The 16,473-nt window shown below is 38.0% G+C and overlaps 1 protein-coding gene across 4 annotated transcripts in view; it reads left to right on the top strand.

Annotated features, from left to right (window-relative positions):
* Window positions 1-2,240: 2,240 nt before the first annotated feature.
* The window catches only part of MTF2 (metal response element binding transcription factor 2), a 78,647-nt gene continuing 64,414 nt past the window's right edge, over window positions 2,241-16,473 (top strand). For 2 of the 4 annotated variants that reach the window (XM_043876882.1, XM_043876881.1), the window contains exon 1: window positions 2,242-2,522. Coding sequence is in view for 2 of the 4 variants with exons in the window: in XM_043876881.1 (XP_043732816.1) it covers window positions 2,518-2,522 (5 nt within the window). In the remaining 2 variants the exon portion in view is untranslated. Of the gene's footprint in view, window positions 2,523-16,473 lie in introns of all 4 variants that reach the window. The other 2 variants (XM_043876883.1, XM_043876880.1) reach the window with 2 other exon arrangements.

Raw genomic sequence — 16,473 nt, 5'->3', positions numbered from 1 at the left:
TCACATTTTGGAAAACAGTTTGGCAGTATCTTAAAAGGTTTAATATAAACTGACTATACAATGCAGCAATTCCACTTGTAGGAATCTATCAAAGAAAAACAAAAACAAGTATCTACACAAGAGTTGTACACAAACATTCATAGCAGATTATTCATAGTAGCCCCAAACTGGTGAATGGATAACAGAATACATTCATACAGTGGGGTACTATTCAACAATAGAAAGGAAAGAACTAGGGACACATGGTACAATGTGGATGAACCTCAAAAACATTGTGCTGAGTGAAAGAGGTGAGACCAACAGACTACACGTTGTATCAGTCCATTTATACCAAATGGCCAGAAAAGGCAAATCTACAGCAACAGATGACAGATCGTCTGGGGTTAGGAGCTGGAATAAGGATTGATTATAAATGGGCATAATGGATTTTTTTAGGGTGGTCAAAGTCTTCTAAAACTGGACTGTGGTGACGGTTGCACAATGTTAGTCTCTGCTCTTTTCATTTAGGGACCCAAAATGAAAGATATTCCATCACAACACATGCTTCCAGGATTACCACAGCAAGCAGGAGGGGATGTGCAACTGCCTCTTAAAGATTTTCCTAGAGAGTGATTGATTTTCTCTTCCATTTTATTGATGAAAATGAGTTACACAGCCATACCTAACTCTAGGTGCAATAAAATGCAATTTTACTGTGTCTGGAAGAAAGGAGAACCAGAATTTGTGTGAGCAACCCCTATGACCATCAGAGAAATACATAACAATAAGAGTACAGTTTACTCTGACTGGAGTTGTTTTGCTTTGTCCTTCTGAGAGGTTCCACATTTGTTTCTTCTTAAGGTTCTAATCCATGGCACATTGCTTACTTAGCAGCAATTTCTGAGACCACAGTTACAGAAATTCTTTGCATTTTACTGTGATTCCCTCACTGCCCTCGATTCCCTGAGCACCTGGCTTCCTAAAATGAAATGATTGCACTTTTGTACTCATATGTTTACATAGGGAAAAAGCAAACTTTTTTTTTTTTCCCCAAAAAGACAGGCATCGTTGACTTCTCTAAAGTATAAAAGATCAGAACTGTGGCTAAAGAAGCTAAAAGTTAGACCAATAAGCGGAAATTATAGGAAGGCAGATTGTACATTTATAAAAGGACGGACTTTCTAATTATTAGCGTTTGTGAAAACGAAATGACTGCCTCCGAGGTACTGAATCACTATAAGATGTTGAAGCTGAGGCTTGAGAGAATTGTTGAGGGGAATTTAGACCAAATGTTCTCTAAAATTGATGTTCTGTGATTAGGCTTAGCTGCACAGCAAGTATACCTTTAAAAAAAAAAGTTAAACTCTATTCAACCAAAAGTGTGAAGGGGATTGAAGACAAATTTGTGAGAAAATAGGTTATCATAAAAATGAAACTTGAAAGGTAGCAGATAGATTGAGGCTGTCTTCTTAGACGGGAAAACATGGTACTAATTATCCCTGTGAAGTAATGAGACAAAAATTAAAAATGATTTTTTAAGTATTTTGACAGTTATAAACAAAGGCACCACATGTGGCTATTAAGAGGAGTTGGGTTTTATCTAAGTAGAAGTCACAGAGACAAGCATTCACTCTCTGTCACTTGGGACATCTGCAGCAGAATATTCGTAGGCTAAGGGTCTGCTCTAGTAGAAAAAAGTTTTATATTCCCAAAATAAACCACTTAGGACGAAATTATTCTCAGATTCCATCACAATTAGTAAGGATCTGCAAAGCAGATAAGCAGAGAAACCTTTCATCGTCAGGGAAAAAAGTGTGAAAATCTCCTCCTGATAGGAAGGAATTTGGAGCTGGACAATAATCGCGGAACAAAATGTGATTCTGACGTCCCGGGCCTCTTCCCCGCTGAATGAAATTCGAACAGGCCTCAAGATGAAGGTAAGAGATTTTCTCCATAGAAGAAAAATTGGCAGGGCAAGACGTAAGGGGTACCGTGCCATTTGTCAGGAACAGAACATGCAATGTGAAAGTTGAACACAAGCTTTCCTCTGTAACAGAAACAGCCGCAGGACCGCCGGTAGACCAGAGAACACCGTTCACTATTGTGTTAGCGCCGGCGGCGGAAGGACTTAGCCCACCACAAAGTCAAAGAGTCCTTCTTTGTTCAGCCCTAGCCGCGGACGCAGAGCGCGGTGTTCTTCCGCGCTCGCCCCGCAGTCCCCGCCCCCTCGCGGCTCTGGAGAGCTGCCATTCGGCACCGGAGGCGCTCCGCTCTCCCAGAATGCACCGGCAGTCCGCGGGAAACCAAAATGGCGAAGGGTTGTAGCGAAGTGGTCTGTGTTTGAGGCCGGTGTAAGAACGCTCACTCTACCCCTCCCCAACCCTCGTCCCCAGGACCTCGGTTTGTGCGTGTGTATGTGCGGGGTGCCCGGTGGGGCGGGTGCCTAGTAAGTGCTCGGACTCGCAAGGGAAGCGCCCACGGGGTCGTGATTGGCTGTTTTTTCCTGTATGAAGCGGTTGGCACCACTGAAGTGACCGAATGAGGTGAGAGACCTTGGCCTGGGAACCAGGCTCTTCCGGAGGAGGTGGAGGGGGTGGGGAGGAGGAAGAAAGGAAGCAAAAGGGAAAGATGGAGGCTCAAGGTGGGGGTGGGGGCTCCAGTATGTGTATGGGGGTGCCTTGAAAAGAATGGATGGAAAGGAGTAGTCAGTTGGGTATTGGAGAAAATAGGGACTAAAGGAGCGAGCAGGGCATTGGGGGAAGTCGGTTGGAGGAACAAGATGAAACGTTGAGACGGGGAAGCTGTGTTTGGAGGGGCAGGAAGGAACCTGGGGGCGGGAGACGGTTGGAGGGGCAGGATGAACCTGGTGATGAGGGGGTGGGGAACCAAGGGGAGGAGCCGTTGGGAAATGGGGACTGAGGGAGATGTGGGGACCTGAGTGAAGGGGTGGTCTGGGACCTTAGAGGGCCCAAAGGGAGGTAGCCGCTTGAAACCGGAGGGTGGTGAAATTGTATGGAATTGGAGTCTGGGGATAGAGTAGAAGAGCAGGATGGAGTGTGAGGTTAAGGGGAACACTTAAGTAGAGCCTGAGAGCAAACCCCGCAAACTTAAAGGGAAGAAGTGGAAGGAAAAGTGTGAGATGGGCGAGAGGTACCTTATATTCGGAGCCCACCAAAAATCTGAGGCAGTTCTTCTGTTTAATTAAATCTAACTCTTAATGCCTACTCGGATGTAGATTTGTATTATTGTATTCACTTTACAACTGAGGTAATTACGGCTTAAGAGATTTTAACTAATTTGCCAAGATTTCTTAACATGTTTCAGTAGTGCCAGGACTCTTTACTGTGTGTTGTACAATCTGGCGTCCTTGGTTGTTAGAATTTTTCTTTGGAAGCAACTAGAGGGAACAGATGAGATGGATTTATCGGGGTGTTTTGACGAACTGTAAGGGTTCGTGAACAATGGGAAAAGGGGTATGAAATGCTATTCTATTCTTTAAAACATTTAACTTTGGTTGAAGATAGAATCCATTTACTAATTCAAATATATAAACCTAGGTAGGCCTATGTATAGCGTAAGAAAGCACCATGTGAGGTCAGTATAGAACTAGAAATATGTATATAGTGCCTGATTTGACTCCAGATGCTCCGGTAGTAGTAACTTTCTCCTTCAGATTGATTCCAGGTGACCCTTCTGTACACCTTCGGTGTAGGCTGGTTTCAGTTTCCGTGTTTTCATTCTCGAGAATTTCTTTCTTTGGCAATGGATTGCAAAGACAGTGCATTTAGAAGTATTTAGTGTGAATGAAATAAAGTGTACGTCGGTTATTGAGTGACCTTTCCGGAGGTTTGAAATGCTTTAAATGGAACCATTTTGACTAAGCTTTAAGAGCCCAGTAGTTTTGGCAAGGAAAGAGCTGATTTTAAACTTCTGTTATATTTTTGAGGCTTCCCTGGGAGCTCAGCTGGTAAAGAATCCGCCTGCAATGCGGGAGCCCCCGGTTCGATCCTTTGATATTTGGAATGTTTTTCACCCTCCAAGCGTTTGTAGTGATAACTTGGGAAGGGACTATGAGGTGAAGCTTTTTGTTTTTGTTTTTTTTTTAGGTTTCTAAATATAAAAATCTATTTGAATTCACATTTTAAATTTGTTCACCTCCATTTTTTTTTAAGTGCTAAAAATATTTTAAAATATTTGAATTAAGAGTGCACCTGTTTCCTGATACTGCACATTCATGTCAGTGGACATTAACGAAATCTACACCTACCGGGATGAAGCGTCCTCACAGTTTTAGAAGTAGAAGTATAGAAATCATCTGGCCAAACATTATATCTAGATGAGACAAAGTTTATTTAATTATGCTTTTAATTATGCCTGTTACCTCAGAACTCAATTAGGAAATTAATTTTATTCTGTGTATTTTGCTATGGGTCATAAACTCTTTGATGTCATGGATTATAAATAGACCTTTTCATTAGATCTTTGACTGAAAGGATACTTTGCTTTATATTTCAGCATAATCTTTACATCTGACTTTAGGAAACTGGCAGTATAGTGATAATCTAGTTTAACAGATGGGGAAATTTGCCTCTGAGCAGTTGCCAAGGCCAACATCTATAGCTTGGTCATTCTGAAAGTAAAATTTAACTGTAGCTTTTTTTAGTCTAAACTTCCATGAATGATATTTCTTTGTTGATATATTATGCTTTGTTTTCCCTGTTCTTCAAGATTTGTTTCGTGTGTGTGTGTGTGTGTGTGTGTGTGTGTGTGTGTGTTAAGTTGTTTCAGTCCTCTCCGAATCTTTGCGACCATGTGGACTGGGGCCTGCCGGGCTCCTCTGTCCATGGGATTCTCCAGGCAAGAACGCGGGAGTGAACTGCTGTGTTCTCTTCCTGACCCAGGGATCTGACCCGCATCTTTTACATCTTCTGCATTGGCAGGCTGGTTCTTTACCACTAGTGCCACCGGGGAAGCCCAAAATACAGCATCACAACCCTAAATTGGACTCTGATAGTTTCTCTGTGGATGTTTTTTAATGTGTTTCAGTAGTGTTCTCCAGTGGAACTTTCTGCAGTGATGGCAGCTGTCTATATCCGCTGTATCCAGTATGGTAGCCATAGGCACATGTGGTGTTGAACACTAGAAATGTAACTGGTGAGGCTGATAATTGAATTTATAATTTAGTATACTTCATTTAAACTAAAATTAAAGTGGCCATATGTGACTGCTGTATGGGACAGCACAGTATTATTGCATCTGTTTATTAGGAATTGTCATACCCATTAACCATGGAAACCACAGGAACCCAAGGGTAAGGAACTATCTTTGAACTGAGGGGATTCACATTCTCTTTGTACCTTTTTAAGGTGAAGTAATCTTCACTTTGCACACACCGTGTCTTCTGTCATTTATCTGTTTTCACATAACATTGCAAAAGCACAAAGAAGGTAGCAATGTCTCTTGTTTTTTTTAAGATACAAGATTCTTTTTCTTTTGTCAAAAACAACAGAAATGGATTTTAGGAAAATTAGTTTACTTTGCTATTTAACATAATTTGTTATTTTTACACATAAAATTTCAAACACATAAAGTGAACAGAAGTATAATGAGCTTTTTGATAGAAAATTTGTACATATTGAAATGCAGATATTAACTCTACACTTTAATAGCTTGTGATATAATGCATGTTTTATATATGTATATATGTATATATATATATACATACACACACACACCTGGAAGCTTCCCAGGTGGGGTAGCGGTAGAAAACATGCTTGCTCGTGTAGGAGACATAAGAGACGTGGGTTCGTCCCTGGGTTGGGAAGATTACTTGAAGGAGGGCATGGCAACAAGAATCCATAGGATTCTCCATCCCATGGACAGAGAAACCTGGCGGGCTACAATCTATAGAGTTGCAAAGAGTCAGACATGCCTGAAGTGTCTTAGCGGGCAGGCACTCAGTCATAAGGGAGAGGCAGCATTTTGGGCTTCTCTGGTGGCTCAGTGGTAAAAAGTCCACCTGCAGTGCAGGAACCTCAGGAGATGTGGGTTTGGTACTTGGGTTGGAAAGATCCCCTGGAGGAAGAAAAGGCAACCCACTTCAGTATTTTTGCCTGGGAAATCCCAAGGACAGAGGAGCTTGGCGGGCTAGGTCCACGGGGTTGCAAAGAGTTGGACACGACTGAAGTGACTTAGCATGCATGCATACATAATTCACATGTATGTACCCTTTTAACTTACAATTCAGTGATTTTTAGTATATTCAGAGTTGTGCAGCCGTCACCATTATCTAATTTCAGAACATTTTCCTTACCCCAAAATGAAAGTCTGTATTCATTAGTAGTCACTCTTTATTCTTCCCTGCCCCTATCCTGGACAACCACTAATCTTTCTGTGTTTGTATTTTGCCTATCTTGAACATTTCATATGAGTGGAATCATACATTTTTGGGGCCTTTTGCGTTTGGCTACTTTTCACCCATTATGATGTTTTCAAGGTACATCCATGTTGTAGCACTTGTAGTAAGTACTTCCTTTTTATGGTTAAAATATATTTCATTGTATGGACATACTACAGTTTGTTTGTTTATTCATTCATCAGTTCATTGACATTGTTTTATCCCCACTTTTTGGCTATTAATGAATAATGCTACCATACACATACATATGCAGGGTTTGTATGGATATGTACTTCCATTTCTTTTAGGTGCATAGCTATGAGTGGAATTACTGGGTCAGATGATGACCTCTGTGTTTAAAGTTTTGAGGAGCTGCCAAACCATTTTCCAAAGGCCCTGGACCCTTTTATATAGCCTCACCAGCAACTACAGGGGTTCCCTTTTCTCCATATCCTTGCTTATACTTGTCTTTTTGATTATAACCATCCTACTGGGTGTGCAGTGGTTTCTCATTGTGGTTTTGATTTGCATTACCCTGATGGCTAATGCTGTTGCATGTTTTAAACCCTGTAGTTATTTGGGCTGTGGTATATCTTGTTTGAATAACTGCCTAGTCAGGTCTTTTGCCTATTTAAAAAAATTGGATTCTCTTTTTAGTGAGAGTTGTAAGCATTCTTTGTATATTTTGAATCCAAGTCCCTTATCAAATGTATGATGTTATCTCCTGTGGGTTGTCTTTTCACTTAATGATACCCACTGAAGCACAAAAGTTTTCAATTTTGAAGATGTTTAAGTTATCCCCTTTTTCTTTTTTGCTTGTGCTTTTTTTCATTATTATTATCATTTTTTGGCTGTGGTGAGTCTTCATTGCTGCTGCGGCTTTTCTCTAGATAGGTGTGCCAACTTCTCATTGTGGTGGCCTCTCTTGTGGAGCATGGGCTCTAGGGTGCCTGGGCTTCAGTAGTTGCAGCATTAAGGTTTCTGGCCTCTGGAGTGTTGGCTTAGTAGTTGTGGAGCTTGGGCTTAGTTGCTCTGCAGCATGTGGGATTTTCGTGGATGGGGGATCAAACTCATGCCTCCTGCATTGGATTCTTAACCACTGAGCTATCAGGGAAGTCCCTTGCTTGTGCTTTTGATGTCATACTTAAGAAACCATTCCCTAATTCCAGTACAGTTTTGACAAATGCATATAACTGTATATATTTCTATCATGGTATCACAGAATATTTTTTTCTTTCTAGGAAGCTCACATGTAGCCTTTCTCAGGCTCCTCTGTCTCCCTAATTACTGTTCACTTTAATTTATATAATTTACCTAATATAAATACTGGAATCTTGGCAGTATGCATATCTGTTAAAATTTTTGTTTCATAAAACTGTAACTGCAGTCTTAGCTTGAAAAATCCCATTCTACAAGGTATATTATAGTAGTGGCTTAAGAATCTTAACATTATGTGGTGACAGTCCTAACCAACACTTTAAGGGTGTAACATAAAGGTTTTTTTAATGGCTTGTGAAGTCAGTTCTGTTACTTTGAATGGATAAAACTGAGTAGGGACTTAATGAGTTGTTCAGTCGCTCAGTCTTTGTGACCCCGTGAACTCTAGCGTGTTTACTTCCAAATGTTCCCTAAGATGAGGATATAAAAATTAGGGGAACAAGGTAATGTGAGGGATCCTATTGATGATGGAAATATTAGTATCTTGACTGTATTGATGTTACTATTTTTGCTTGTGATATTATTCTGAAGTTTTCAAAGATGCTACCATTGGATAAGAGTTACACAGAATCTGTTATTTCTTACAGCTACTTATAAAATACAATTATCTCAAACTAAAATGTTTGATTAAAAAATAAAAATTAGGGGGACAAAAGTGGACCAAATCAGGCATAGCAAGACGAGGTCAAATTTGGTTTGGTTTCAGTTGGTCAGATTCTAAAAAGTCAACTTTTGTTTTTCTCTACTCTTACTAGTGAAGTTTATATTGCAGATAAAGCTCCCACAATTTTTGTAGGTTGTAGTGGGGGGTTGAGGTGGAAAGACACAGTTGTCTACTGGGAAGTAGTGAATGTACACTCAGAAGATTTGGGTTTTTGTTTAATCTACTAACTGCAGCAGTTTTAGTTTCTTTACTTGTGAAACAGGGATGTTACCCACAGGTGTTATTCATGGGATATCTGGGAGGGTCAAGAAGGAAAATAAAGGAGAAAGCGCTTTAAAAATTCTAGGTGCAATGTAATTGTTTAGTATTATTTTCCAAAATCTTTTTCCTGAAGAGTTGTATAGAACAAGAGAAATACCTATGATGAAACCTATACATTAAAAACACCCTCTACAACTTTCCTCTCCAGATGATGAGTATGTCAAATAATGAATAATTTATTTTGCCCCATTCATAATTATGACTTCAGACTTGTTAGCTAAACTGCCATGTACCCTGTTGAATATAATATTTTTAGAAGTGTTACTGAACCGAATGTTGAATTTTTAAAAACTATATTAAAATTTGAAAAATACCAGCTCTTGATATTTTGGGATGACCAGTGCTGCTAACTCATGTTAGATAAGCACCCATAGAACTGAAAAACCAAACTAAAACAAAGACCAGTTTCCTAGAACTCACACCCTGGAGATTCTGATTTGAGAAATTTGGTGCAAGCTTTTGTATATTTTTGTGTTTAAAAATTTTTCACACTTGATTTTGTTTTGCAGCCAGGGTTAAGAAGTACTGAATTTTGTTCTGGGATCAAGTTTAGAAACTTACCAGTTCTTATTAAAACATTACTAAGAGCTTACAAAGGGAAGACTAATAATAGACATGTTTTTCATACTTGAAAAATATTTTAGTACTGTTTCCATCATACTCATTTGAAATACTTTAAGAGGTTAATAAAGTAGTTAATGGAACTTTGTAGACTGGGGACTTTGTGAACTGTTAAATATTTTGTAAAATTGCATTTAGGTGCTATGAATTAGAGAATTCTCTTCTCAGGGAAACATTTAAACAGAGGCTAGATCATCCACTTATTTAGGGATATTATAAGGAGGGTTTTTTTTTTTTTTTCTTTCATTAGTTAGGAAGTAAATGACCTACTAGGAACTTTTTAACTAAAATAAGGTTCTAGGTTATAATGAAAACAGTGGGCACTGGTTTTCCTTTGGGTTGATGAGAATTGTCAAGGGGAGTTGAATCCTTCCCCAAATCAAGTTTTTCCTGAGTGTCCTCTTTTATGTTTTTTCTAGGTATCACAGTATTTTCCACTTTATGTCTCAATCTATCTCTTAGATTTTTCTTTTTCAAAAACAGCCTGCAGAATATAATGTTTTTCCTTTTTCTTTTTTTTTTTATTTCAAGAGTTTTTGCTGTTCATTTAGAGAGGAACAAACAAGAGTGGTCATTTGCAAAGATTAAAAATTTAGAATATTCTTGTAGTATTCACTGGTGCAGTGATTCTCAAAATTTTTTGGTCTCAGGAGCCCTTTACACTCCCCCCTCCCTTTAAAAAATATTTATATAAATAAATAAATAAAAATATTTGTTTATTTTTGGCAGCATGGGGTCTTAGTTGAGGCATGGCTCAGGGGCTCTCTAGTTGCAGTGCGAGGGCTTAGTTGCCCTGAGTCATGTGAAATCCTAGCTCCCCAACCGGGGATGGAACCCGAGTTCCTGCATTGGGAGGTGTATTCTTGACCACTGAACCACCAGAGAAGTGTCCCCCCTTTACACTCTTTTTTTTTTTTTTCTTTACACTCTTATTTAATTATTGAGAATCACAAGAAATTTTTCAAGAGTCATCTCTTAATATTTACTGATTATAAATTAAAACTAAGAAAATTTAAAAATGAGAATACTTATGTATATATCCCATTAATCTTGAGAGTGAATCATCATATAACACTTAACCTCTGGAAAATAACACCCTACAGTTGTGAGAGAATGAGTGAAAAAGGCAGATATGTCTCAATATTATTTTGAAACTAGCTATGACTTTGTAGACCTTGTAGATCCCTAGGGTCCATACCTTGAGACTTTCTACTCCAATCTATTGTTTCTTTAGGGAGTTAGGGTGGTTTTATGCATTGCATGGTGATTAGCATTCCTAACCAGCTCTCCTTAGGCAGATTTTTGTCAATTCTTGGAAAAAACTTGAGGCTCTCAAACATGACCTGCTTCAGCTTCTGCTGTTCATATCTACCAGCTTAACTATAAGTGTACCCATCCTCACATCAGAAGAAATGTATCTTTTTTGGTTCAAGGCTAGTCTTTCCCTTAAAGATTCAATTTCTCTGACTTGTGTTTTCAGTTGTCTTTTGGTATCTTCCTTTCATATTAGAAAAACGGTCAAGACTCTTCATACTTAAGAACGGAAAAAGGCACTCACCTCAACCTTGTATCCTCATCCAGATGTTTGTAGCCTTCTCTTTTCTATGTAGTCAAGCTCTTTGAAAAACAGTTTCAACTTCACCTGTCATTTAGTTTTATTATTAGATATTATATATATATACTTGTAGAAAATTTAAGTATGAAAAAAACTTTAAAAAGTATTCTGTCACCCTGACAGCTACCAAAAATGATTTTTTAAGTCTCATTGCCTTATTTCTAAGTTTATTTTTCATTTATGCTAAACACTTTTAAATTTCCTTTAGTTGGGTAATGCATGTAGTTGACTAAAAGTATCAGAGTACAGAAACAGAAGGATTTAAAATCAAAAACTATAGTCTTCAGGCCTTCTGAGTCCTGTTTTGTGAGGGGATTGCTTTGTTTTTAAGTGTTACATTCCTTTGTTCTCCTCATTATTTCCATAATGCTAAATGATACTTTTTATGCTATTTGATTTGTTCACTTTAGACATCCTGCTTGATAAAGACATTCCTGCTGCGGTAAAGATTCAGTTCACTTATGCCCTACATCTCTTTTCTCCTTTCCAGTTTTGGGTTTTCTGTTGGTTAGTTCTTTAAACGTAAGTAAACCTTCTTTCATATTCTGTCAGCTTTAGACTTTATTCCTCTACTGTAAGGCAGGTTAAAAAGTTTCTTCCTTTGCTTTGATTTCTCTTCCACTTTCCACTGCTTAAATTTTGTTATCTTTACATTCCTTTTCAGTCTTAATTTTTTTTTTCCCTTTTTGTAATCCAGACTGGTTGCTCTATAGATTTTTTTCATGGCTGCCATTATGGGGATTCTCTATGTTGCTCTCTTGGATTGGGTGTCCTATTTCTTGCATCTCATGATTTTTCTTTTTTAGAGGATATTTCCTCACTTTACTAGAGCCAAATCCTCAAATATTGGTTTAAGATCTTAACATTTATTTTATATGCTTTCAGTTTTTCAAATTTAGTTTGGTTGATTGGGATTCTAGTTTGAACATTATTTTTCTTCACAATTTTGAGGCAATCCATTGTCTTAGAGAATTTAGTGTTTTTCTTAAGTCTAATTCTGATTCTCATTCTTTTGTATGTAACTTGATTTTTCTCTTCCGAAGTTTATTGAGTCTTGTGTTTTCACTGTTACGTAGTTTTATGTGAATTTAGGGTTCTTGAAAATCGGTACCTTGAAAGTCTTATCATTTTGAAGATTTCTGTCTTTCCACCTTGGGAAATTTCCTTTCAGTTCAGTTCAGTTGCTTAGTCGTGTCCGACTCTGCGACCCCATGGACCGCAGCATGCCAGGCCTCCCTGTCCATCACCAACTTCTGGAGTTTACCCAAACTCAAACTTAGGTCCGTTGAGTCGGTAATGCCATCCAACTGTCTCATCCTCTGTCGTCCCCTTCTCCTGCCTTCAATCTTTCCCAGCATCAAGGTCTTTTCAAATTTCCTTTTATTATTATTTTAAAAATAATCCCTCACGTCTGTTAGATTGACTGTTACCAAAAAGACGAATAACAAGTATTGGTGAGGATGTAGAGAAAGGGAATCCTTGTGCACTGTTGGTGGGAATGTAAATTGGTGCAGCCATCTATGAAAAACAGTATAAAGGTTCCTCAAAAAATTAAAAACAGAGGACTACCATATGATCTAGCAATTCCATTTCTGGGATATTTATTTCAAGAAAATGGGAGCAGTAACTCGAAATGGTACACAGTTGACCTAAAAGGACACAGGTTTGAAGTGTGTGGATTCCACCCATCTGTGGATTTTTTTCAATAAATAGAGTACCTGTATTTTTACTTTATAGATTTTTAAATTAACTAAGCGTTGGGGGAAAGTTTGTTTGATTAGAGATCACAAAATGTGGAATCAGATGAACTAGAGTTTGATTATAGTTCTATCCAAGACTCTTTCAGCTTACTGACTTTGAGTTATCAGTTCCTTTGTTTTTGAGTCAGAGATAGGAGCACTCAGATTTTTGACTGTGCATTGGCATGGGGGTTGGTTGGTGCCTCTAACCCCCAACTTGTTCAGGAGTCAACTGTGTATACCTCCCATGTTCATTGCAGCATTATATTTATAATAGCAAAGACTTGGAAACAACCTGAGTGCCTGTCAATGGATGAATGGATAAAGAAAATGAGATAGGGTTGTGTAGGTGTGTGTATAATGAAATATTCAACCATTAAAAAGAATGAGATCTTGCAATTTGTGATAGCATAATGATTGGATCTTGAGGGCATTATGCTTAGTGAAGTAAGTCAGAGAAAGACAGATACTGTATGATCTAAAACAACAATAGCAACCAAAAAACCTAAGCTCATAGATACGGAGAACAGATTGATGGTTGCCAGAGTTGTGGGCTATCGGTGTGGGTTGGACAAAATGGGTGAAGGAGGTCAAAACGTACAAACTTCATAAAATAAAGTACAGCATAGTGACCTATAATTAATATACTGTATTGCGTATTTGAAAGTTGCTAAGAGAGTAGAAGTTAAAAAAGTTCTCATACAAGAGAAAAGATTGTAGCTGATGTTAACTAGACTTAATGCTAACTGATGTTAAACTAAACTTCTATTGTTATTTCAAAATATATACAAATATCAAATCATATTGTATACCTGAAACTAGTATAGCATATGTCAGTTGTATCTCAATGAAAGATAAATGTTAACTAACCAAAATAAATAAAGTGCTGTGGAAATGTGTTTCTAGATAGGAAAAGATGTTTCAAATTACCATTAAAATTTTTTTTAAACGCTTATTACAGAGCAGTATATAGAGTAGACCTGATTTTTTTTTTTGGAGGGGGCTATATAATTCTTAAAAATTTATTGATTTTAATTGGAGGATAATTACTTTGTAGTATTGTGGTGGTTTTTGCTATACATCGACATGAAAGTAGACCTGATTTTTAGAGATGAAAATATATATCCACACGGGTCAAAAATTTTTTTTGTCCTGTGCATTATCTCTTGATTGATGGCCTCTTTTCTTTTATATTATCCATTTTCTTGATCATTTACTCTATTCCCCACCCGTACTCCCCAATAATCTGGGATATTTTTATTGACTTATTTTTCCTGTTCAATTAAACTGTTTCTTAAATCTTATTTTTAATTTCTAGGAGCTTGTTTGTGGACTCTGTTCCTTTTTTACATCATCATGTTTTCAGTTTTTGGATGTAACATTTTTTATTTTTTTCTGTGTATATTTTTAGACTTTATTTGCTAGCTAGCTGCACTGAGTCTTAGTTGCCACATATGGAATCTTTGATCTTTGTTGCAGCTTGTGGGATCTTCAGTTGTGGCATGCAGACTCTTAGCTGTGGCTAGTTTCCTGACCAGGAATCAGTCCTGGGTCCCCTGCGTTGGACGTGCAGAGTCTTAGGCAGTGGATCACCAGGGAAGTCCCTGGACATTGTTTTCTTCCCCCACTTTTTGGCTACTAGGAATAATGCTACTATAAACATACATATGCAGGGTTTGCGTGGACACGTGCTTCCATTTCTCTTTTACGTATGTAGCTATGAGTGGAATTATTGGGTCAGATGGTACCTCTGTTTAAAGTTTTGAGGAACTGCCAAACCATTTTCCAAAGGCCCTGCACCCTTTATAGCCTCAGCAGCAACAATGAGGGTTCAGTTTCTCTACATCCTTGCTTGTACTTGTCTGTCTTCTTGACTATAAACATCCTTGTGGGAACTTACCTGTTGGTCCAGTGGTTAAGAATCCTTCTTCCATTGCAGGGGATGCGGGTTCAATCCTTGGTCTAGGAATTAAGATCCCACATGCTGTGGGGCAACTAAACCTGCACAGCACAGCTATAGTCCCCATGCTGTAAATACTGAGCCTGTGCTCGGCCACTGGAGAGTCCCATGCACTGCTACAAGAGAAGCCTGAGCTCCGCGATTGTAGAGCCTGAGTGCTGCCGCTGCTGAGCCTGTGAGCTCTAGAGCCCTTGCTCTGCAACTAGAGAAAGGGTGCGTGCTGCAGCGAAGACCCAGCACAGGCAAAAAATACAGAAAACCAAGCCATGCTAGTGGGTGTGCAGTTGTATCTCATGGTGGTTTTGATTTGCACTACCCTGATGGTTGATGTTGTTGAGCATGTTTTAAACCCTATAGTTATTGGCCTGTTGTATACCTTCTTTGAAGAAGTGTCTATTTAGGGCCTTTGCCATTTGAAAAATTGGATTATTTCTTTTCTTTTTTTTTTTTTTAAACTGAGAGTTGTAAGCATTCTTTGTACATTTTGGGTACAAGTCCTCTGTCAGATGTATGATGTGTAATTATTTTCTTCTGTGGGTTGTCTTTTCACTTGATGGTGTCCTTCGAAGCACAAAAGTTTTTGATTTTTGATGAAGTTTAATTTATCCCTTTTTCACTTGTGCTTTTGATGTTATCTGAGAAACTGTTTTCTAACACAGGGTCACGAAAGATTTACTCTTACGTGATTTTTTTCTAAGAATAGTTTTAGGTCTTACATTTGATCTGTAATCCATTTTGTGTAAATTTTTGTGTACAGTGTGAAGTAAGTATCCAGCTTTATTCCTTTTCTTTTTTTTTTTAATTATTTGTCAGCTCTGCTGGGTCTTTGTAGCTGTGTGGGCTTTTCTCTAATTGTGGGAAGCAGGGGCTACTCTACTTGCCATCCACAGGCTTCTTATCGCAGTGGCTTCTGTTGATGAGCTTAGGCTCTCGGGGTTTGGGCTTCAGTAGTTGTGGTGCACGGGCTTAGTTGCTCTGTGGCATATGGGATTTTCCTGAATTAGGGATGAAACTCCTGTCCCCTGCATTGGCAGACATTTCTTTATCACTGAGCCACCAGGGAAGCCCCAGCTTTATTCTTTTTACATGTGAATACCAATTCCCTAGAACCATTTGTTAAAAAAAACTCTTCTTTCTCCATGAAATTGTTTTGACAGTCTTTCCAAAGATCAGTCATAAATGTAATGGTTTGTTTCTGGATTCTTAATTTCATCCCACCCATTTATTTTTGTGTGCTTATGCCTGTATCATAATGTCTTCATTACTGTTGTTTTTAAGTTCTGAAATTGGGAAGTACTTACACTAGTTTCATCATTCTTTTTCAAGGTTATTTGGGTATTCTTTGTTCCTTGCTTCATGTGAATTTTAGGATCTGTTAGTTTCTGCAAAAAAAAAAAAAAGGCAGCTGGGATATTGATAGGTACTGCTTCAGATGTGTAGATCAGTTTGAGAAATATTGCCATCTTAACAGTGTTAACATCTGTGAACTTAAATGAGTTGACTTTCCATTGATGTAGGTCTTATTTAATTCCTGCCTCTGTTGTTGTGTAGTTTGCATTGTACAAGCTTTCCACTTTTTGGTTAGATTTATTCCATAAATATTTTGTCCTTTATGGTGCTGTTGCAAATTAAATTTTTTCTTAATTTCGTTTTCTGATTGTTCATTGCTAGTGTATAGAAACAATTGATTTCTGTATGTTAATCTTGTATTCTGCAACCTTGCTGAACTGATTTATTAGTTTTAGTAGTTTTTGTGTGTGTGTGTGTGTGTGTATTCTGAATCACTAGAGTTTTATAGCATACTTTTCCCTCATAGAATCAATTTTGGTGACATGAATATTGATAACATTATTTCTTAAGCTAATCTATAAAATAATTAAAATAATTATATAAAGGTTATATATACACACACACACACATACATATACACACACACACCTGAATGGCCTAGTGGTTTTC

The sequence above is a fragment of the Cervus elaphus genome, chromosome 20, assembly GCF_910594005.1.
Source record: "Cervus elaphus chromosome 20, mCerEla1.1, whole genome shotgun sequence".
Taxonomy (NCBI): domain Eukaryota; kingdom Metazoa; phylum Chordata; class Mammalia; order Artiodactyla; family Cervidae; genus Cervus; species Cervus elaphus.
The sequence above is the reverse complement of the archived record's forward strand: the minus strand, read 5'-3'. Positions and strand labels throughout refer to the sequence as shown.